At 40.6% G+C, this 24,832-nt stretch overlaps 1 protein-coding gene across 3 annotated transcripts in view; it reads right to left on the reverse strand.

Moving 5' to 3' along the window:
- Positions 1-215: 215 nt before the first annotated feature.
- Positions 216-24,832, reverse strand: part of LOC149220732 (uncharacterized) — an 80,369-nt gene continuing 55,752 nt past the window's right edge. The window contains exons 3-7 of one of the 3 annotated variants that reach the window (XM_089382845.1): positions 1,718-1,838; positions 1,283-1,402; positions 1,097-1,167; positions 800-891; positions 216-670 (exon numbers count right to left, since the gene is read on the reverse strand). In XM_089382845.1, coding sequence (XP_089238971.1) covers positions 639-670; positions 800-891; positions 1,097-1,167; positions 1,283-1,402; positions 1,718-1,838 — 436 coding nt within the window. In that variant the 3' untranslated portion in view covers positions 216-638. Of the gene's footprint in view, positions 892-1,096; positions 1,168-1,282; positions 1,403-1,717; positions 1,839-24,832 lie in introns of all 3 variants that reach the window. The other 2 variants (XM_089382844.1, XM_089382843.1) reach the window with 2 other exon arrangements.

A 24,832-nucleotide genomic window follows, 5' to 3' on the forward strand; every position in this document is an offset into this window, starting at 1 on the left:
TTTGTTGATGACAAACAAACAAGGACACAAAATATATATATATTTTTTAAACAAAAAAATTGAATTTATTAAAAAAAATTAAAAACTAAAATTCTAAAAACTAAATCACCTATCACTTTTTGAGAATCACTATATATCAAAAACTTGCAATAAGTAAAATTTCATGTCACAGTTCTCACCAACCGCTTCTAAGAGAAAGATTGGCACTAAGGACACACAAGAGGGGGGAGGTGGGGGTTGTTTTAATTTTAATTGTGAGATGAGGAGCATTCAAAGACATCAAGTCCCAACTCATACAATCACACTCAGGTATTTGGTTCATATGCAGCACTGATGCTGACATAATTTAAATTTAAAATGTCCCACGATCCTTCTAGCGTTGCTGAATTACTTCATTTGATGTCATATCCGCTCTCTATGGTATTTTTGCAAACAATTCCTGATCACATACCTACCTCTTTTCTTCATAGAAAAGTATTTTGTATTGTTAGACTCTACATTATCTCCATTGAGGCTTACATACTAACCAATTTGTAGCTCGCAAGGAAGCACACACCTATTTGTTTAGCCAAACAGTAAATTTCTTCTGCAGCCTGCTAGAAGTGTTTCTGATTCATAGTGATCCTGTTGATAGAAGTCTAGGAATCATTTGTTTCTTCATCATCTTCTTCTGGTTTCACAAAAAATTCAATGTAAGAAATACGATTCTGTGGTTGCTTATTGCCACTAGGATCTACAGGCTGCTGCTGACCAGGTGCAGGTCGAACAGAAACCAAATGTTGAATCTTCAACAGCCCACCTGTCCCAATTGTTAACTTGCTCCCTCTGCTATCTTTTAAAACACCACTTGGAATATTTGCAGTAGTTGCATGGAGAAACTTATATTTATACCTGCAAATGTAAAATTGTTGAAGAAAACATAGGAACTTGAGAACTGTTCTTAGTTTCCTGAGTTGAAACTTGTCAATGAAGAAAGCATATTGACAATGATGCTGAAAGGAATGAACACTAATGGTGTCATAGCATCAAAAAGCAAGGATTCAAGTCACTGAGAATACTCTGTTTAGGGGAATATCTCATCAAATTAAGCAGTTACCTGTAAGAAACAAAGTGATCACACTGGAATGCAATGAAGAGATCAGATTCAGCATTATAAAAGAAGTCAATCTGTAAAACAGAAATCCAACCAAATATGCTTAGCACATGAATTTGGAAACAATAATGAAATTATGAATTTAAGCATTGCTCGTAATGCTAATAATTCAAACAACATATGAGATACCTGCAAATCACCATGACCCTCACCCCTAAAAGTAACAACAGGAGGATCTGGATTTAAAGATAACTGGATGCTGGAACCTGGCCATTCAAGGTCCTCTATTGCTTCTTTCAACGCAGTAGACTGGAACAACACAACAACTGATCAGGAATAATTAAAAACTGAAACAGCATATGTTATTTCTTCTCTTAAATCAGATATCAAATCTCATATTTTTTTATATTGAGTCTTTTCTAAACCAATGCCATATAGCCAATCTAATTCAAATGAACTACCCTATGTTGATGTAGATCCCTATATATCTTCTCGCATAATTTTTGAAAGACTTGGATGGTGGATTTCTTTAATCAATTGCATAAGTTGCCTACACCTATAAGTTTAGTATTTCCAAGGCTTATAGTCTAATCTGGCTCACTGGAATCCTGAAAAATACTTTACCTTAACTGCAAAACTTACTGGCATCCTACCAGTATTCTCAACATTGAAATCCCAAGGAATTGTTTCTGGAATCCTGGTCCTGATTTCAGCATATATAGAAGCATTGTACGAATCAATTAACCTGGAAAGACATGACTGTAAGATCACTTTTTAATTTAATTTAAATCTTTCAAATAATGAGATCAATTCACGGTTTCTGTGATGATCAATTGAAATAAAGAAAATTGTTAAAGACATGTCAAGGAAGTCCTTAGTTTCTATAGGAACGATGAAATCTTGGAATCAAACAATAAGGAATCTGCATCTCTCAGACAGAAAAGATTCATTTAAGGTGTTCAATTTGCATGTAAGATTGAGAACAAGAAAGTATGGGGCCAACATAGACGTCAGTACTATTATACTGTCTATAAGTCTTAATACTACAAAATCTTGGATATTAGGTAGCCCATTGGTATTTGCTTGAGCATGTTATGATCATCACCAAACATTCGTAAATTCAATCCTAACCTAAGAAAGCTTAGTCCCTGCATTAAACTAATCTCTCAGAATAACAAGAACTCTACCAAACGTCTTTAAAGTCAAGCCTATCAAAGGAACATTTGAGTCTTAAATCAAATAATGCAGTAAAAGCAGTGCTGCTATGTGAATGTAGAATCTAAGGCATTTATGCAGAAGCTGTGGACCTCTTCAGCTGAAAAGAGGTGCCAAGTCACTATATGCATTGAGATGACAACCTTAAACGTATTCCATTCATCCACATCCAGAACTTAAATCTAGGAGATGTGAATTGGGAATTCAGCATGTCAGGCTTATCATAGCAAAATAATAAATTACTTCACACATCTGAAACATATGAAATATGACAAATAAATCTTAGTGGAAGTGAAAAACGGATATATTTGAGAATTCATGGTTTTTAGAATATACAGAGTTTATATGATAAATGCAACAGACTTGAAAACTTCAATCATGCTGACCTTGTCAGTCTACCTCCCAAATGCCGACTTCTATGTTTACACTAGTCAAACAACGTGATCAAAACCATGATGGACTGGCTGGATATGTAATAAATATGTGCAATAGAAAGGGAAGTTTCGTGCATTTTTGTGAAGAATTTTCTTCTCAATCTCATCTTTATATATATAATAATTTATGGACAGATCTAGACAAAGATCATCCATCAGTAGAACCACTCATTTTTGTTTCCCCGAATTTATGAATTTGTTGTATGATTCAGCACTTTCAAAATTCACTGCAATAATCATCTTCTTTATAGCCAAATAAGATCTTATATGTAACCATTTTGCAACTTTGAAGCAGATGTATTCCAGAATCCTATCATGGGCTTCTGTAACGAACTAAATTCTTGATATGGAATGGAGCAGTATGATAGCCGAACAATAAAGGTTATCATTCCAGCTTGTCCAAATATGATATGTTATTCTGTTCTTCAAAAATATGATCTCTTTTACAGAGCATGACCTTCTTTGAATAGGCATACACAGACGTCATATTTGACCATGTCTCTCCCTTTTGATTTGAACATATATATTTACTATTTACTATACTCTTTACTATCCTCCAGGCTCCCATACCATTTCCTCCTGGTTTAGATGGAAAGCATCCCTGTTTTCTGCCCGGTTTAAGAAGGAAATTAGATGATGTGAAAATCAGATTTATAATATCATTGCCAGAGACTATTTACACAATAAGGGTTCTTCTGGAAATGCTAAGCTGGTGTGCATTAATTAAAATGACCTCATCATCAAAAGGAAGAACATTGAAGGGTCCTTGAAATGGTAGCTTTCTGCAGGTGCTGAAAATGATAACCACATCCAAGAGTGCCGTCTTACACAGACCAAGGCTTCAACTTCAAGTGATTCTGATCATTTTTGCATTCTTCCCAACATGACATTCAGTGGGAGCATCCTCTGCCGCCACTTTTGAATATTCACTTTGATATCTCTTCATGAAATTCACGTGGTAAGCTTTTAAGTTTTATGTATTTGTCCTCTTTGCACTTTGTAATGTCATTTTGGGGTCCATCTATTGCTTTCTCCTCTTTTAAATATCAACTAGATACACTTGCTGCCCTTGCATGTCTTCCCTTCTCTTCTGGAACTGTTTACCCATAAATGAGCTTCATAATGTCCTGTCCACCTACACCTGGCTACTTCACAATATATGTAAGTCCACTGTCCAAATGTGTCAATGGATTTTCTTATAGCAAGTTCTGAAGTAGTTAGTTTCTCTGGGATAGATGCTTCTTGCTATCAAGCAAAAAGGTGTTAATGGTACCATTTGGATTAGTGGCTGGAACAATGGCAAGTGAGGTGATGAACAGAGAAGTTGGGCTCATCGAGTGCTTCAAAGATTGAATATTTGTATGCACATCCATACCCTCTTTCAATGCTCATGATTTGTAGCGGTTTTAATTTTTACGATCGTTGAACATAAAGCAACGTTACCATAATTAGTGTTAAAATTGGCAACTAGGGCCAAACTCCATGTGGGTCATCTTATTTATGGCAGCTGATATTTTTCTTGGATTCCTCTCGTCGAGAGGTGTAGGATTGATCTAACAATCATCCAATTCCGACATGTATTTATGGAGATATGAATTTATTTGTATATACTTGACAATTTGTCAAGGTCGGCCAGCAAGATAAAGTGTGTGGCACACCCCCAGCTTAACCTCAACGATTCATATAAAAGGAAGATACCTTGTGGCATTATTTCACATCATCTCAACACTCATCTTCTCTCTTCATCTCATTGGGCCAGCGTAGGAGCAGTTTCTCTCACACGTGCAAGAGGAAGGATGAATTTTCTGTTTTAGGGCAGCGTTGACTGTTTCTAGGGCAGCGTTGACTTTCTGGGCTGCGTTGACCAAGCGTTGACCTATGCATGCTGTTTGGGTGCTGTGTTGACTGAATTGTTGACTAGCATTGACTGGTTAGGGCTGACCGCAGGCCACTGATTATTGACTGCTGTTTTGACTGTTGACTGAGGGCTGTTTTAGGCTGCTGAAGTTTGCTGTTGAAGACCAAGTTCTTCAAGGTTGACTAGAGGTCAATCTCGGGCTGTTTGACTAGCTTTGACTTTATTGGTTGCTGATTTATTATTGCTGATATAAAATATCAGACTTGTGATATTGTACTATCTCTCTCTCCCTCTGCTGAATTATTGAAGATTATAGAAGAATTGATCAAAGGGTTTCCCCACATTGGGGTTTGTCCCTGGCTAGCCGCCACATTTGGTGTCTCTTGTCTTGGCTTGTCTTCTGTTGATTTATTTATGTTCTATCAGCATTTTACTTTATGTAATGTGATTGCTAAACAGTGAAATTGACATTGGGTTAATAAGAAGAAATTGAAGTAAATTGCACTAAGCATAGAACATACCATAACTTAACAATTAGTAATTCCCGTATTAGTCATCCCACTCTCTGTGATATTCCCACTTAGCAATATTGCTAAGGGGAAATATCAATTTTGCCAATTTTGTCATATTTTGCACTTACACTTAGGAAAAGTGGGTTGTGGAACCCCACTTGAGTTTTTGGAGCTAAGGCAAGGGGCAACTTAGGAGAAAAGGGAAAATCCAATGGTTAGTGGATGGTGGCGACCACTCCAAGGAGGAAATACAGCCCCCTCTATGAAATACACATTCCTTGGAGGGAAAGATGAGAAGTTCGATGGCTGGGCTCCACATGGGCAATTGGGAGGCACAATGACAAACTAGGAGGAGGCACTCATTTTGGGCATCTTTGATCATTTGAGCATTCACCTTGACTAGCACGCTTGAGTTGGAAGTCAAGTCTGCATGCGCTGTTGAGCACAAGATATTTTCAGGGGAGAATCTCACCCTTTTTTCGGCGAACCTCGAGTGCCAGCCCTAGGAGGGAGTTTCCATCATTTTCAGATCGATTCGGGAGCATTGCAGCATGGTTGTGGAGTGGATTCAGCAAAGACTGCAAGGGCCTCCGTAGTGCTATTTCGTGCCACACGTGGGACACAAGGAAGAAGAGGAAGTTGGGGCCAATTGTTGCGAACATCAGCATCGAGATAAAATCAGCAAGGGTCTGAAAAACCAAAAAATCATAAAAATCGGGAAAATAGCAGTGAAAATTGGCAAACATCAACAAAATAAAGATACCATAAAAATCTCTTTAAAAATTAGCAAACATCGGCTAGGCCAAAAAATTGTGATTTCAAGGTAAAATCGGGTTGTTATCGAGATGTTCATAACATTGGATTGGGCTGAGATTTAGGAGGGGTTCCGGGAGGAGATTTGTTGAATATCTTAGCCATTTTGGGGGCATTTAGCAGCAACATTTACAGGTGGGTCGAAATACCCAGCAGCTAGAGGAGGAGGTAGGGAAAATTGGGCAAAACTCTGAGGTCAACGTTTGGCCAATTCCTTTGTGGGTTATTGGAGGAGAGCCTGGGGTTAATTTCTCGGAATTTTCTACGCACTGGAGGAGGTCCTAGCAGCCATTGTTTGCAGCCAGCAATGCAGCTTCCCAAGGGGCAGTGTAGAGATTTGTTGCAGACAGCTACCCTTGTGTTCGAGCAGCTGATTTCATCACCTGGGCATTGTTAGCTTGCCTTGGGCAAGCCCAGGTGCATGCATTCCGATCTTATCTTGTACCTAGCATTTACATTAATAAAATGACTCAGCTCAGCACAGTTTATGACATTTTTTGGGTGTTTAGTGTGGTGTAAATTTGTGTGTGTGTTTTTGATGTGTTTGCTTTGTTTATCATTGTAAACTTCCTTTAGGAATATTACAGTGGTACCAAAGCTCATAGTCTTGGCTCAGCCTATGGGAGCAGTATCTGTCTATGACACCAGAAGACCAGAAGAACATGACTTATTGGAGGCAGAGGTACAGAAGCAGGGAAAGGCAATTGCAAATTACCCCAGGTCCAGTGATAGTTGAACCAAAGGTTGAAAGGCCAAACATGGGAGATAATGAAGGAGACAAAATGGGTAAAGAGGAGGAATTTTCCCAACACCTTCTAAATGTCGTTCGGGATTTGTCTAAAGGTATTGAGGAATAGAGGCAGCAAACTTGCAGCAACAACAAGGGAAAAGGGATTCAAGGGGAATTCCAATTTGGTGAAGGCTTCGACACTTTGCAACACCACAAGGCTAATGGCCCTAATGCATCTCTTGTTCCCAATACACCACCCAGGTCCACTATCCCCACATTTTTAGCATCCGATGTTGGAGGGTCGCAAGGGCAAGAGGAGATGCCCATGGGGAACTATTTTGTGGAGTATCAGTCCTGAGGCTATTACCTTCACGGACTTTTTCCAGTTGAAGGGTAAAAATAAGAGAAAGGGGCAAGGCAGATGAAGCTACGCACATGGTACCAATTTGCAGTGCACCATGTGGAGATTGTTCCTCTTGAATTTGGATGGTTCATCCAAGAGCTCGGCGAAAGCATGGGTTGAGAAGTTAGATGTCTACTTCCAATTCAATCAGATGACAAAGGGGGAGGCAATTAAAATTGCCACATTGCATTTAGACGAAGAAGCCCACCACTAGTGGTTCCATGGGCTAACCACGATGGGGCATGCAGGAGTTAGAGCCTATGAGGATTTCACTAGGAGGGTGTTGGAGCGTTTTGGGAGGAGAGACCCGAAGGAGCACTTTGGGGAGTTGAAAAGGCTCAAGTAGACGAAGAGTGTTGAGGCGTACATCTCTGAGTTTCTGAGATTGTCAGTGATGGTGCCTGATCTATCAGAGGCCAAGAGGGTTTTCATGTTCGTAGAGGGGCTAGCAGAGCCACTGAGGGGATTGGTGAAGTCCAACAGGCCCACCACCTTGCAGGACGCAGTTGGGTGAGCGCGAGATGTGCATGATGCTCTACCTAGGGCTAGAGCGTCGGTACCACCCAGACAGGGGTTCCAACAAAGGGGGAGAGACACTAGGGCTCCACCATCGAGACCCAACCATGGGTGTGGACAGTTGGATGAGGAGAGCTAGAGAAACCTATGGAAGAGGAAGTTATGCTTCACTTGTCAGGAACCGTGGGCACCAGGCCATAGATGCACAGCAGGAAAGGCCCACTACATGAGGTCTACTCTGATAGTGACTAGGAGGACGATGTAGAGTTGGAGGCAGGTGGAGATGACAGCATGGCACACGTGGAGAGGGGACCACCACCACCAGAGGGAGCCCCTTTCGCACCAGCAGGAGGGGTCCTTGCGTCCATATGTGGGGTACCTAAGTTTTTTACATTGAGGATCAGAGGCATAGTGTAGGGGCAGCGTGTCTCAGTTTGGTGGACAGTGGGGCCACCCACAACTTCATCGATGCACAGATGGTGCAAAGGAGAGGGATCACGACCGAGGAGTTTGAGGGGTTCTCAGTCCTTGTGCCAAGGGACAGGACCATGCAATGTACATGTTATGTTCCCGCTCTGACAATGACCATGGGGAACTACTTTGTCACAGATAATTTCTTCGTGGTGGATGTACCAGATGCTGAAAAATCTAGGGCAAAGTAGTGTAGTGTGATTCTTCGTAACTTGATAACAATTTGTGGAGTCTTTTTACTTTTCTTATTAGCTTAATCTTCTTCTTATTATTATTAATGCATGCGTGTGTACTTATCAAACTGCTACCAAAACATAAGAACAAGAACACAAGATGTGGGCTCTCTACCAGGGCCAAAACCTCTCTTCTCTTGTTAAATTCGAACAAGTTATTTAAAACATATAAATAACGAAATAAACACAATGCAGTCTCAACATCTAAAGATCATCAGCTGAAAGAAAACAAACACACAAGTGACACCGATATTTTTGGACAAATGTCCCCAGAAAAACTCAATGCGGGAAAACCGATACAACTATTTTGAGGGTTTATTATTATGCAATATTTCCTTGAGTACAACTGGGTGCCAAATTGGCTCACTCGACAGAGAAAAATAACTGGCAGCAATACCTCTACATTCGGAAACGGGTATTCAGAAAACTTGTCCCAGGAAACCCTCTCCAGCGACTCTGAAGCTCTACGCTAACCCTTCTGGCCTCTACATCAGCCCCAAACCCCTCTACGTCAGCCCTCTGAGGTACTGCACAACCTCTAGGACCCCCTACATCACTCTAGCTGCTCTCTGCATGGATGACGCAGTCCCTCTAGCCTATGTGTTATCTCTGCTAGGCTCTGCGTGGCCTGCTCTGGTTGCTGCTCTCACTCTCTACTTCTGCACTGGTCTCTTGGCACTGTCTTTGCCTCTCTGTCCAATACTCACTGCCCCTTGCTGTTGATCACTGATTCGACATTGCTTAGCAACCCTGCTCTAGCAAATCGAATGACTGATCACTCTAGTGTGTTCTCCAACTAACCCTCAAGCCTCCTCTTATAGTTTCCCTATTGGTCCTTCAACGGCCGAGATTACATCTCTAATCAATGGCTACGATTAGATTTGGTTTGATCCATGTCTTTTGGAACCTTCTAACCCAGTTTTATATTAATACCCATTAATATTTTATTTTTCCTAAGTTTAGACTTAGGAACTCCATTAAAAATATTAATTATTTTAATATCTCCCAAACCGGGTACAATCTGTCCAAACCATTTCTGGGTCTTGGAGATCTCATGTGCTTTAGCCTCTCCACCAATTTTCATGGCTAGAGCACATCTGATGCTACCCCAAATCAACACTCCCTCTTAGCGAGGATTGTGCTCTAGTAATACTCCACACTGAGCATCACTCTGATTATACGGCACCGGTACCTGTGCTGATGCTAGGCCTCCCCACCCAACATCCTTTGCACTGTTGCATCCTGTATTGTTGCCCATGGCTCTGCCACTGCCACTGCTACATCCGTACAACAGCTCCCTCTGCATCTGTGCTGCTACTGGTCCATCCTCCCAACACTACATCTGCACTGCATCCCCCTCTCATCATGCTGCATCATGCTACTGCACTACAACTCAGTTACTGAGAAGTAAGTGACTAATCCACCCAACTTCTGACATTCCTGTCAGGCTAGAAACACTCCCAATGTTGAAGCTCCCTCTGTCGCTAACAAGTTCTCCCTCTACTGATCTCTGTGTTGTTGCAACAACTCCTTGCATCTCGCACCGTTGCACACCTCTTTGTGCCATCCTGCACTAGTGCAACACTCTTCGTGCCTCTCGCACTGTTGCAGCCTGCTAGCCTCACATTGCCCGTGGACTACTGCACTGTAGCACTCTCTACCGCTTCATCCGCATCTGTTTCTAACAACATCCGCCAGTCCTGCTACTCCTCTTCGGGGCTCCCGTAGCAAGGTTTAATCCAAGAGGTTGGGTACCTCAAGGATCCTGCCCCTCATCGCCTATAGTCCTCCTGAATACAGCTCGATGTCTCCCCACCTCTTCTCTAGGGGTACGTGAGCACTCATGGCACAATCGTCATCCTCCTCGACTTCCTTCTACACCTTTGCTGGCGCTGCCTTAGAGTCAAACGCCTCTCCCTTGTTCTTCTTCCTCGGACACTGGTTCGCATAATGACCCAGTTCCCCACAGTGGAAGCACTTGACCTTGGAGAGGTCCTTCTTCTTCCTCTTCTCCTGCTTTCCCACAGATGCCAGAGCTACATCCTCTTCCTCTTCCTTCTTGATCCGGACTCCTTTGTTGCTACTTCCCGCCTTGCTCAACCGCTTGATCTCCTCTTGATGAAGAGTCGCCCACAATTCTTCCCAATCTGGAAGATCCGCCCTACCCAGTATGCTCTGGACAAATGTCTCCCACTCCTCAGAGACTGTGTTAAGTGCGGTCCTTACCATCATCCCTTCATCCGGCGTGGCCCCTCTGGAAGTCAATTGGTCCCAGATCTTCTTCAACTGACCGAGGAAGAGATTTATCTGCTCCTCCTTCTGCATCTGGTATGACCGTAGTTGATTCTCAGGTAACATCTTCCTCTGCACGGAAGTTTGTTGGGACGACGTCTTCAAGGTGTCCCACATTTCCTTTGTCGTCTCCTTCTCGACAATATGTTGGACCACATGATCCTTGACCCCATCAAGGATGATGCATTTTGCCTTAGCCATTGCCTCCTCGTACTTCTCATTTGCTACCGGGTCATCTGGGATAGCCATTGTTCTCAAGGAGAAGCCCATGATGTGATGTCTATCTAGAATGGACAGGATCCTGGCCTTCCAGACCACAAAGTTGGATGCCCAGTCCAGCCTGTCCTGATCCGTCAGCCCATTCACGGCCATCTCGTTGCTCTTCTGTCGGCTCCTCCGAGTCTTTCTACTTCCCTTTGGAAGTTCTCCTTCGACTCTTGCTGAGTCTCTCTACTTCTAACCTAGAAGTTCTTTGTTGGACTCCCTTTGAGTCTCGATTTCCCTCCTAGAAATCCTTCTCCCAATCGTCAAGTCGCCCCTCTCCGATCGTTTGTGCACCGGCAACACTGATCCGGATTCCTTGGCTAGAAATTCGCCTCGATAGCAACTCCCTCTACCTTCGCTTTGCCCTGTTAGGTATTGTTCTGACCATAGTACCCCACCAACTTTGCTCCCGCAAATTGCCCACATCTTCCTATGCCCCAGCAACTGAAGGACCGAACCTCTAGGTTCTGCGCAATCCCAGCACTAGCAAAAACAGCTCCCTCAACCACTGCGTCAACCCTCCTGGTCTCTGCATGATCCTCTCTCTGCCCTCCTCAGCCTCTGCGCTGGCCTCTCTGGCCCGGACTGATGATGCAGTCCCTCAGCGTCAACCCTTCCTCTGTCGCTTTTGCAAGGATCAACTTATGTCACTAGGGACAGTTGATTCTGCTGCAAATGCTCTGCTTAGCTAATGCCTTCAGCTTTCCTGTGATCTGGAACCTGGCTTTGATACCATGTTGAAATTTCTAAGTCTATCTGTTAGAAATTTAATCTGTATTCTCCTGGTTTATTTCTTCTACTTGTTAAATTCGAACAAGTTATTTAAAACATATAAATAACGAAAAAAACACAATACAGTCGCAACATCAACAAATCATCAGCTGAAAGAAAATAAACACACAAGTGACACCGTTATTTTTGGACAAATGTCCTCGGAAAAATCCAATGCGGAAAAATGGTGCAGTTATTTTGAGGGTTTATTATTATGCAGTGTTTCCTTGAGTACAACTAGGTGCCAAACTGGCTCACCCAAACAGAGAAAGATAACTGGCAGCAATACCTCTCTATTCGGAAACAGGTATTCAGAAAACCTGTCCCACGAAACCCTCTCCAGCGACTTTGAAGCTCTGCGCTAGCCTTTATGGCCTCTGTGTCAGCCCCAACTCCCTCTGCATCAACCCTCGAGGCACTACGCAGCCTCTGGGACCCTCTGCATCACTCCAGTTGCTCTCTGCATGGATGATGCAGTCCCTCTAGCCTTTACGCTGTCTCTGTTGGGCTTTGTGTGGCCTGTATTGGTTGCTACTCTCGCCCTCTGATTTTGAGCTGGTCTCTTGGCACTGTCTTTGTCTCTCTGTCCAGTACTCACTACCCCTCTTTGTTGATCACTAATTCCACTTTGCTTAGCAACCCCGCTCTAGCAAATCAAATGACTGATCACTCTGGTGTGTTCTCCAACTAACCCTCAAGCCTCCTCTTATACTTTTCATGTTGGTCCTTCAACGGCCGCGATTACATCTTTAATCAACGGCTAAGATTAGATTTGGCTTGATCCATGTCTTTTGGAACCTTCTAACCCAGTTTTATATTAATACCCATTAATATTTTATTTTTCTTAAGTTTAGACTTAGGAACTCCATTAAAAATATTAATTATTTTAATATCTCCCAACCCAGGTACAATCTGTCCAAACCATTTCTGGGTCTTGGAGATCTCATGTGCTCTACCTCTCCACCAATTTTCATGGCTAGAGCAAATCCGATGTTACCCCAAATCAACAGATCACGAACGAGGAGTTTGAGGGGTTCTCAGTCCTTGTGCCAGAGGACAGGACCATGCAATGTACATGTTATGTTCCCGCTCTGACAGTGACCATGGGGAACTACTCTATCACAGATAATTTCTTCGTGGTGGATGTACCGGATGCTGAAGAATCTAGGGCAAAGTAGTGTAGTGTGATTCTTCGTTACTTGATAACAATTTGTGGAGTTTTTTTACTTTTCTTATTAGCTTAATCTTCTTCTTATTATTATTAATGCATGTGTGTACTTAATCAAACTGCTACCAAAACATAAGGACAAGAACACAAGATGTTGGCTCTCTGCCAGGGCCAAAACCTCTCTTCTCTTTAGCGGAAAACCCTTTAGTGAATTTCTCTTATTGAAGCTTCTATTGATTAATGCCAAACCCTAGACCCCTGACTAAGAGATCCTCCAAGCACAGGTCAAGTCTTTACTCCTTTTTGCACCATATACCCCGGCACTTCTTCCGGCACTTTGTTTCCTGACACTTCGTCCTCCTTCTTCCGACACTTTGTTACTATGAATCTTGTTCCTCTTCTTTGAGTCTTCTAGATGAGATGTTCTTCTTTGATCCCTTGCTCAAGTATACTTCAACTTTGACCAACCAAGATCCTTCTTGAGTGTATGACTGTTCTGTTGTTTTGCTGCCCTAGTTTCTCGCACGTGTGGAGAGTATCCTTAGTGTATTAGGTCTTTCTTCCTTCGTTAGAGAGAGGGGCTCCTTCGCTTGTCTTGAGAGACCTTGTGAGTATAGTATCAAACCCAAAAAACACAAAATTATGGCATGTTTGTCCCTGTTGTAGCATCTGCAGATTTCTCCTCCTCTTCCTCACACGTGTGACTGTTTCTAGCCCTAGAAACAGTCCTTTATCTTCGTTGCCCTTTATCCTTCTTCATTGCACCTTGTAGAACCTTTCTTCTTGTCTTTCTTTGTTCTCTAGTCTTCTTTTCCTTGCAGATTTCAAAGCATAATTGATGTTTTTCATTTGGAGTGGACAGCCTCCTTAAATAGAGGATTGTCCCTCCATTTAAGCCGACTTATAGGCCGACTTCATTGACTGTTAGCAGGTCAAATTGGAAGGTTGTTTGTAGGCTGACTTGGAGGGCAGTTTCGTGGCTGATTTGCTGAGCAGAATTCACACATTTTCTATGGTGGTGTAGCATGCTTGAAGGAGCTTCTTGAAGGTGTCATTACATAGGATCAGACTTGACTTTTCTTGGAATTTCCCCTTGACTTTAATATATATTTGTACATAGTGTAACATCCCTTAAAGCCTTCAATATTTTCTCTTGACCATTTGACTCACCTATAGCACTTTGATATGTGCTAGACCTAATTCAATGAGCAAGAAACTCATTGACATATCTTATAAAAATAATATTTCTTTTTCTTGAATAAGTACAAATATCAAAAGTACATCTATGAACACCGAACCTAGTTACACTTCCTTCAACACTCCCTCTTAACTAGGGAGGTATTCATACAACATTACAAGGTGTTTGGCTATTATCAATCTTGAAGAATTCACATAAGAAAAACCGGATTTGCAATCCATCTGTTATAGCATCATATCCATCAACATTGTCATAGTGCAAGGCCTTGACTAACAGCTCCATCTCTTGACGAGACCATGAGCTACAATGCTGGTGAGACCAATGATTTATAGATAGCTTCATCATTGTCTCTCAAGGTACATACCCACCCAAGTGTTCTCCAAGTATGAACTTCTAGGACTATTCTTATCTTGGGTTCCCAGCACTCAAAAGAATATCGGTCCTCTTGCCTACTCTTGTCTTGGATGCCCTACACATCCTCAAAGAGTATCGGATGCCAGATGATTACCTAATCCTCCCATTCTTTCTTCCCAAGTGAAGACAAGAATGTTGTGTCTATCTTGTGTCTACATTTCCATTCATGGCCTTCATCTAGACTTACGGTTGTTAGTCTTGGTCTAGTGCATGACCCATGAAATGGAAAACACAATTGTCACTCATTTGTAATCAGGGGTGATTCAAAACTCCCTCTTGATCAAGGACTTGTCAAAGCTCCCTCTTAACTGGGGACTCTTTTCTTAATCAGCAGCTTCTTCTTCGTGGGTCCTTCAGATGCTTGATCTCCTTCCTTTCTTGATGTTATGAAGACTTTCTTCGAACTTCTTCTATGTAGGGCACCATCCATCGATCACTTTCCTTCTTGGTTTGTCATGTCATTGCTTTGTGGAAAGTGACTATCAGGTTTTTCTTGTCATCTTGGCTACTCCTTTGTCATCTTGTCCATGCTTCAGAATACTCTTCTCATGGATGCTTCATTATACTTTCTTGATTACATGTTTTGACCTAGTAGCCCATCATGGCTTCACCCTAATATTGCTTCAACATTGCCTTTTCTTTTGTTGGATGGCTTCTTCGTCACAACATCTTTGTGGAGTAGAATCAATTATCGACACTTTTTACATCTCCAAGGCCTTCATAGATGTCAAGGGTCCTTTCTTCCTCTATCAAAGTTGTCCTGCCTTCTTTCAGGAGAACTCTTTTAAGGCATTTTGTCAGATAGTGAGTCTTGGTGATCATGGTGTCCTTCACATGCTTGATCTCTTTCTTCATTAGCTTCTTCTCAGATAGATAGGTCAACCATCTAATGTTTCTTTGTGAGAGCATTCCTTCATTGCTTGCTTTCTAGACTTGTCCACATTTCTTCTTGCTTCTTAGTCAGCAATCTTATGCTCCTTATGTGAGGATATTCTTGGTGAAAGAGATTCTTTCATGCCTGATCATGTTATATAACTGTACCCATGACTCAATAATATACAAATGAAAACATGACTTAAACTTTGATGCATACATACCTCATCTTGATTCTCCTTTGATCATCTTTTGGTGTGGCCCTTCTTGCTTCATCTTAGCTTGCCTGCATATCATTATTTTCTTGAAACCCATGAATGGGATTCCCAATGAGACATCTGCTTTGGTTCATGAACCTTCTTTTGAAGATTCCATCATAGGATCTTAAAGATCCTTGCCTTGCAAACGTTTTCTTTCTTTTGATGATGTAGGTCTTCTAAGATTCTTATCATGATCAATTTTCTTTCATCATGTGTAAGGTCTATACTAAGTATGCTTCTTCTACATGAATATCTTGAGCTATATCTGCCATGCTCCTATATTCTAGAAGATATTTCTGCTTATGCGTTTTCGTTCTTATCATAAATGCTACATCTACATGAGTATCTAGAACTCTATGTACATCATGTTGCTAGATTCTAGACAATGCTTCTAGCCATGCAATTTTAATTTATTCCTACATGCTCCTATCCTACTCAAAACTTTGAAAGAAGTCTAGAAGTAAAGAGTTTGACCTAGTCATAGTAGAGATCCGAAGGATCTTCCTTCTTTTGCTTCTTTCCTTCTTTCATCTCTTGAGTTATGCGAGCTTCTTCTCTCTTCCTTTTGTTGTTGTCCTTTTTAAGCTTAGGACAATTCCTTTTGTAGTGTCCATATTCTTGTCATCCAAAACATTGGGTTTTGGACATGTCTTTGTTTGTTTGTTCTTCGTGGACCAAACATGCCAAATTTACCCTTTCTTTTGGTCATGGTAGCAAATGCTTGCTCCTTTGACCCCATATCTTCTTTTGCCTTAAGTCTGGTTTCCTTTGTTATGCATAGAGACCACATTTCACTGAGTGGTTGCTTCCTTCTTGGCATATATGCTAGATGTGAAGTTTCCCCACTCCTCAAGTAGAGCATTGAGTACTACAATTGTCATCTCTCTGTCAGACATGACTTCCCCAAGCTCTTGAAGTTGATATCTCACTTCAGAGATTTTCATGAAGTAGGGAGCTATTCCTTCCTTTGTTATCTTCACCTTGTATAATTCATTCCTCAGATATATTACTTCTCTGTTGTGGATACCGAGAATAGCTCTACTAGCTTATCATAAATTTATTTCGATGTCTCAAACTTGGAGACACAAGGAATGAGAGAGTCTTTGATTGATCTTATCAGAATTCTTTGAGCTCTTGTCTCATTCTTATTGTACTTGGCTAAGGCTTGAGTCTGTTCCTTAGCATGGATAGTGATATTCCCTTTGACATGCTCTAGGAGTTCATTTTCCTTGAGTAGTATATCAATCCTCTCCTTCCATGCAAGAAAGTTATTGGTACCTACCAATTTATTGCTTTCCTTGCAAAAAGACATTGATGTATATTCAGAAGGGGACATGTACTTAATAGATTTTGAGATGTAATGGATTTGCTTCCTCCATGAAGGCTTGATGGCTTGTCTTCCATGGATCTTGATGTTATTCAAGTTTCCTTCTCCAAGTGGACTTACTTGGTGATGATGTTTCCTTGAAGACTTGTAGCTTGATGTAGGTCCTGCATCAATCTGCTCTTCTTTGTAGGTGCCTTTATGTAAGGCTCTTCGTCTAGCTTTGTAGACCTCCTTGATGATTGATGGATTGTATACCCTTCTTGTCCTTGAAGTGATTGAAACTTCTAGGCTTGATGCTTCAAATTTGTAGATGCTTTTCCTTGATGAGTGTTCTTGAGTTGCCCTTTCTTCGATGTGTCACCTTACCTCTGATACCATGTTGAAGAATCTAGGGCAAAGTAGTGTAGTGTGATTCTTCGTTAATTGATAACAATTTGTGGAGACTTTTTACTTTTCTTATTAGCTTAATCTTCTTCTTATTATTAATGCATGTGTGTGTATTTCATCAAACTGCTACCAAAACATAAGAACAAGAACACAAGATGTTGGCTATCTGCCAAGGCCAAAACCTCTCTTCTTTTGAGAGGAAGACCCTTTAATGAATTTCTCTTATTGAAACTTCTATTGATCAATGCCAAACCCTAGACCCCTGACTAAGAGATCCTCCAGGCACAAGTCAAGTCTTTACTCCTCCCTGCACCATATACCCCGGCACTTCTTCCTGCACTTTTTTCTCCGGCACTTTGTTACTATGAATCTTGTTACTCTTCTTTGAGTCTTCTAGATGAGATGTTCTTCTTTGATCCCTTGCTCAAGTATACTTTAACTTTGACCAACCAAGATCCTTCTTGAGCGCATGACTGTTCTGTTGTTCTGCTGCCCTAGTTCCTCGAACGTGTGGAGAGTATCCTTAGTGTATTAGGTCTTTCTTCCTTCATTAGAGAGAGGGGCTCCTTCGCTTGTCTTGAGAGACCTTGTGAGTATAGTATCAAACCCAAACAACACAAAATTATGGCCTGTTTGTCCCTGCTGTAGCATCCGCAGATTTCTCCTCCTCTTCCTCGCACGTGTGACTGTTTCTAGCCCTAGAAACAGTCCTTTATCTTCGTTGTCCCTTCTCCTTTCTTCGCTGCACCTTGTAGACCCTTTCTTCTTGTCTTTCTTCGTTCTCTAGTCTTCTTTTCCTTGCGGATTTCAGAGCACAATTGATGTGTTTCATTTGGAGTGGACAACCTCTATAAATAGAGGACTGTCCCTCCATTTAAGCCGACTTATAGGCCGACTTCATTGACTGTTAGTAGGCCGACTTGGAGGGTTGTTTGTAGGCTGACTTGGAGGGCAGTTTGGTGGCTGATTTGCTGAGCAGACTTCACACATTTTCTATGGTGGTGTAGCATGCTTGAAGGAGCTTCTTGAAGGTGTCATTACATAGGATCAGACTTGACTTTGCTTGGAGGTTTCCCTTTGACTTTAATATATATTTATACATAGTGTAACATGCCCTTAAGGCCTTCAATATTTTCTCTTGACTATTTGACTCACCTATAGCACTTTGATATGTGCTAGACCTAATTCAATGAGCAAGAAGCTCATTGACATATATTATAAAAATAAAATTTCTTTTTCTTGAATAAGTACAAATATCGAAAGTACATCTATGAAGACCGAACCTAGTTACACTTCCTTCAACACCAGACACCAATGTGGTGATGGGTGTCCAATGGCTCTATTCTCTTGGTCGAGTCACTACTGATTAGAGGAAGTTGGAGATGGAGTTTACAAGGTCGGATGGCAATTTGGTTGCCCTTAGGGGCATGCACTCTTACCCTCCACAGACTGTCTCAGCACACAAGATGGAGGTTGATCTGAGGCAGGGTGACATTGAGTGGGCGATGAAGTTGAGGATTTCTAAGGCTGGGGGTTAGCCCAAGCCACCACAACCTAACTTACATGCCATCCTAGACCCGTACCAGGTAGTGTTTGGAGACATACCACTAGGGCGGCCGCCTGACCAAGGATTTGAGCACATGATTGTGTTAGATCCGAGGGTACGGGTTGTGATTACCACCCCGTACGGACATCCCAAGGCTTACAAGGGTGAGATTGAGCAGGCCATGCATGAGCTATTGGCAATTGGGCATATTAGGCCTAGCTCTAGCCCTTTTTCTTCATTAGTTGTATTGGTGAAGAAGAAGGACGGGACATTACGCATGTGCATAGATTATCGGGCCCTCAACAAGAAGACCCTGAAGAACCTCTACCACATCCCACACATAGATGAGCTGAGAGGGGCCAAGTTCTTCTCTAAGATAGACTTGCATTCGGGATACCACCATATCAGAATGAGGAACTAGGACGTCCCCAAGATGGCTTTGAGGTATCACTATGGGCACCTCGAGTTCCTGGTTATGCCCATTGGGCTAACCAACACACTTGCCACTTTCTGATCCTGCATGAACCACTTATTTCGTGGGCAGTTGCAGAAATTCAAATTGGTGTTTTTCCATGATATTTTGATCTATAGCAGGCCCTGGGAGGAGCTCTTGCAGCAATTGGAGACGGTGTTGCATATTTTGGAAGAGCAGCGGTTTTATGCTAAGCTATCCAAGTTTGAGTTCAGATTGACGGAGATGCTCTATCTGGGGCATATCACTGGGGAGGATGGCATGAGAGTTCATGAGGAGAAGATCAAGGCTATCCGGGACTGGCCAGTACCTCGAAATGTGACAGAGTTGAGGGGTTTCGTGGGTATATGTACCTACTACAAGAAGTTCGTGAAGGGCTTCTCCCAGTTGGCAACTCCCCTCACCAATTTGACAAAGAAGGGGGCATTTGAGTGGACAGATGGAGCGTAGGAGGCCTTTGAGCGCCTCAAACAGGTTATGAGTAGTTGCCCAGTGTTGGCACTCCCAGATTTCGCATAGCCCTTTGTACTTGAGTGTGATGCATCAGGGGAGGGCGTAGGAGCAATCTTGATGCAGGTGGGGCACCAAATAGCTTTTGAGAGTTAAAAGATACTTCCCCACGAGAGATTATACTCCATAAACGACAAAGAGATGCTAGCCATCATGCATTCGATAGCCAAGTTCAGACAGTACTTGGTGGGTAGTAGGTTCCGAGTGAAGACAAACCACAATAGCCTCCAATTCTTTTTGGAGCAGAAACAACTGCAAGAGAGACAACAAAAGCAAGTGAGCAAGCTTTAGGCAACCAACTTTGACATTGAGTATGTCAAGGGTAGGCACAATGTGGTAGTTGATGCGTTGTCAAAGAGGTCGGCAACCATTTCATTTTTTTTTTATCTCTTATATTTCTGCAATCTTCATAGGTGTGTAGATCATCTTCCGGATTCATTGCATTAGATTGTTGTTGCTCGACGTTTCGAACCATCAACGGTGGTTCATCATCAGGAGAATTTGTGAATACGGTCTTATTAATCAATTTAATAAATAGATGTAGGAGATGCCAGAGATGTATTTGCCGACAGATCTTAGGGTTTGTTTAAACTGTTATTTTAAAATATTTATTCATTTATTTTATTATTATTATTATTATTTTTTATTTTTTTTAGTAATCAATTATTTATTTATTTTATTATTATTATTTTTTTTTTAATTTAATAAATAGTTAATTAATTAATTTTATAATCTATTTATTTATTTATTTATCCTATTTTATATATTTATTTATTTATTTTAATTGAATTGTGATTTACGAGGGTTCTATTATGTTTATTATTATTTAATTGTTTTGTTATTTATTTCTATTGTTTTAAATAAATTTAGTTTTAAATAAATTTATGTTTTAAATAAATTTAAATAATTTCAATCTGCTTTAGCTGAACATTCAAATAAAACTAAACACCAAATTTGTATAGAGGATACATGCATTCTTGCCAAAAGTGATCACTACTTTACTAGGAAATTTAGAGAAGCCATAGAAATCAACAAACACCCAAATAACCTAAACAGAGACGATGGATGGACCATAAGCAAAAATTGGATTCCAGTCCTTTCAGCGAATCTTAACCCTCCCTTACCTCACTAACCACCATCCTCTTCTAAATTACCCATATGAGGTATCTATACCATTAATTTTAATCTTAAAAGGCGGAAATTAACATCTTTTTAAAATCAACTATATAAGAGCTTGAAGACATCTCAGCTTATGAAACTCAAATCATCTAATCCTCTAACTATGAAACTATCACTAATATTTGAAATTATACTTAATCAAGCCAAGCAATTTGAATAAGATATAAATTAGAATAATATAAACAAAAATTTAAATCAACATCATAAAAGCTTAAAAAACCTCAGCTTAAGAAACTTTAATCTTACAATACTATGAGATAATCTAAACAAGTAATTAAAATAAAACCTAACTAATATAACTAAATTTATTATAAAAAATTGAAATAAATAACAAAACAATTAAATAATAATAAACATAATAGAACCCTCGTAGTTCACAATTCAATTAAAATAAATAAATAAATATATTAAATAGGATAAATAAATAAATAAATAGATTATAAAATTAATTAATTAACTATTTAATATATATATATTATTAATCACATAAATCCAAAAATCTAAAGTAAAAATTAACAAAAATTTAAAATCACCCTCAACTTAAGAAACTTTAATCTTACAGTACTAATCAAATAATTAAAATAAAACCTAACTAATATAACTAAATTTATTTAAAACAATTAAAATAAATAACAAAGCAATTAAATAATAATAAACATAATAGAACCCTCGTAAATCACAATTCAATTAAAATAAATAAATAAATATATAAAATAGGATAAATAAATAGATTATAAAATTAATTAATTAACTATTTAGTAAATTAAAAAAAATAATAATAATAATAATAAAATAAATGAATAAATATTTTAAAATAACAGTTTAAACAAACCCTAAGATCTGTCGGCAAATACATCTCTGGCATCTCCTACATCTATTTATTAAATTGATTAATAAGACCAATATTCACAAATTCTCCTGATGATGAACCACCGTTGATGGTTCGAAACGTCGAGCAACAACAATCTAATGCAATGAATCCGGAAGATGATCTACACACCATTTCATTTATGAACATTTCGCCAGATTGGAGTGCGCAGTTGCTAGTGGAGTATTCCAAGTTATCGATTTGCATGTGAGATCCTTGATGGTGCAGTGACGGATGTCCAATACAGGGTGATGAACGAGGTGATTTACTATCAGGGCCGGATTTATTTAGTGCCCAGCTCCTAATTGAGGGAGAAGATCATGTAGCCTACCCATGACTCACCATTAGCAGGGCATCAAGGGTTCACCAAGAGATACAGGGCTATCAGGGAGCGCTTTACATGGAGGGGCCTTATCGATGATATTGTGAGGCATGTCTGGGAGTGTGATACGTGCAAAAGGAACAAGGGTAAACAGACAAACCCTGTTGGGTTGTTATAGCCTCTTCCTATCCCTGAGGAGGAAATGGGAGAGAATCTCGATGGATTTTATCACCAGGTTGCCTACAATCCAAGGCAAGGACTGCATACACATGGTGGTAAACAAATTGATGAAATTTGCCCACTTCTTTGCTATTTCGACCTGGTCCTCGACCTCACAAGTGGCTAAACTATTTTTCAGGGAGGTGTTTCAGCTCATGGTCTTCCGAAGACCATTGTTAGTGGCTGGGACAACGGGTTCATGGGGAGATTTTGGTAGGAGTTGTTTTGACTGGTAGGTACGGAGCTCACCCCAACTACTAGTTACCACCCCCAGACAAATGAGCAGACGGGGATTGTAAACAAGTGACTAGAGGGCTATCTATGCAACTACATGACGAGCCAACAACGTGCAAGGATACGGTGATTGCATTTGAGTGAATACTGCTACAACACAACGTACCACATATCCATAAGTATGTCCCCATTCAGATCTTTAAACAGTTATGATACATTATCTTTCGCTGATGTGATATTTGGAGATAGCAAGGGCCTAAGGCCCAAGGATTAGATTTGAGAGAGCCAAGATATTTTGCGGGCTCCCAAAAATAACCTACAGACTAGACAGAACCAGCAAAATCTCTACGCTGACAGGGGCCGAGCAAAAATGAAGTTTGAAGTTGGGGATTTGATCTACTTAAGAATTCAGTCGTATAGACAATCCACGCTCAAACAGAAGGGGGTCGAGAAGCTCAAGCCCCGCTTTTATGGGTCGTACAGAGTCACCAGGAGAGTTGGGGAAGTGGCGTATTAGCTGGAGCTACAACCGAGTTGCCGAGTTCACAACATTTTCCATGTGCCTTTCCTGAAAAATGCATTGATGCAGCTACAGAGTTACCGCCCATGGATGATGAGGGGCAATTGTTTCTGGAGACAGAGGCCATTTTGGACACCCATGAGGGACACTTGCAGAACAGGGTTATCAGGGAGTTTCTAATTAGATGGAGGAATCTACCCGATGAGGATGCCATTTGGGAGGGAGAGCAAACACTCCAACATACATCATTGCAGTTGCTCGAGGACAAGCAACATTTTGGCAAGGAGGACTGTGATATTCCCACTTAGCAATATTGTTAAGCGGAAAATTTCGTTTTTTCCAATTTTGTCATATTTTGCACTTCCTGTTGGAAATAATACTGAGAGGGGAGGTGAATCAGTATTTACAAATTAAAAACTTTTTCATTTCCATAATCAGATTTATATACGCTACTTCAGTGAAGGGAACTCGCGTGTGCACGCAACTGTTCTTAAGGCAACCAACATATATCAAGTGAACTTATAATTCAGATAATTCATCATATGCTGATCTTTAATTAGTGCATCAGTACTTTATTAAACATTAAATAGTAACCATGTGCAGTAATAACATAATAAACCATCACACATAAGCAACACACATGAACACCAAGATTTAAGGTGGAAACCCAATGTGGGTGAAAACCACCTGCTGCTATCGTCTCTGTCTTCTTTTAATAATAAGAAAATATGTTTACAATCTTGTATTGGTGCAGACTCATACCAGTACGTAGGCACCCACCTGCAGAAGGCTACAACCTTTTCTCGTTTTCCAGCTGCTACTGGAAGGGAGCTACAACCCCCTAGCTCTTGTAATAGCCGATTCGTTTACTAGTACGTAGGCGCCAACCTATAGAAGGCTCCAACCTTCACTCATTTTCTAACTGCTACTGGAAGGGAGCTCCAACCCCCTAGCTCTTGTACTGGCCGATATGTTTACCAGTACGTAGGTGCCAGCTTACAGAAGGCTACGGCCTTCTCTCTTCCTCCAAGGACCACGTTTCATAACTTTTCAGACTGGATACTCCTGGAACACAACACCACAGTCTGAAGGCCACGTTTCATCCAATTTTCATATTGGACCCATCAACAACATTGAAGCTCAAAATTAATCACCGCTGCAATACAACCATCAAATACATCTGCATCAACCAATCACTAAAACCCAATCATCAATCTCTGATATAACTGAAATAATCAATTATTGAAACCTCTGAATCTCTGACACAAATGAATCAAACAATCACTGAAACCTTTGGTGTACTGAATCAAACAATCACTGAAACCTCTGACATACTGAATCATACAATCACCGAACCTCTGACACAACTGAATCAACCATTCATTCAAACTTAATCAAATTCAACCAAACAACTGGAACAAACAGATCACTGTAACCAGTACACAGATCTGAACCCAGATCACTGCATCAACAACCAGAACTAACTGTAACTTCAAAAGGCATGTGTCAGAATGTATACGCTCCTTCAATGAATCCAACCTGCATTTATACGCTACTTCCTTTAGCCCAACCTACGTATATCTCTAAAGATACTGAATCATAAAACTTCTGAACCACAAACTGTACCAATCAATGACATTCTGAAGATCTATTGTCATATTACAGAGTTCTAAACAGATAGCAACAAGGATCACCCTTCCTTCTCAATCAATCAATCAATCAGACTCAAT

This window comes from Pinus tabuliformis, chromosome Q (genome assembly GCF_031772625.1).
Source record: "Pinus tabuliformis cultivar Carrire ecotype Pingquan chromosome Q, CPIR1, whole genome shotgun sequence".
NCBI classification, from domain to species: domain Eukaryota; kingdom Viridiplantae; phylum Streptophyta; class Pinopsida; order Pinales; family Pinaceae; genus Pinus; species Pinus tabuliformis.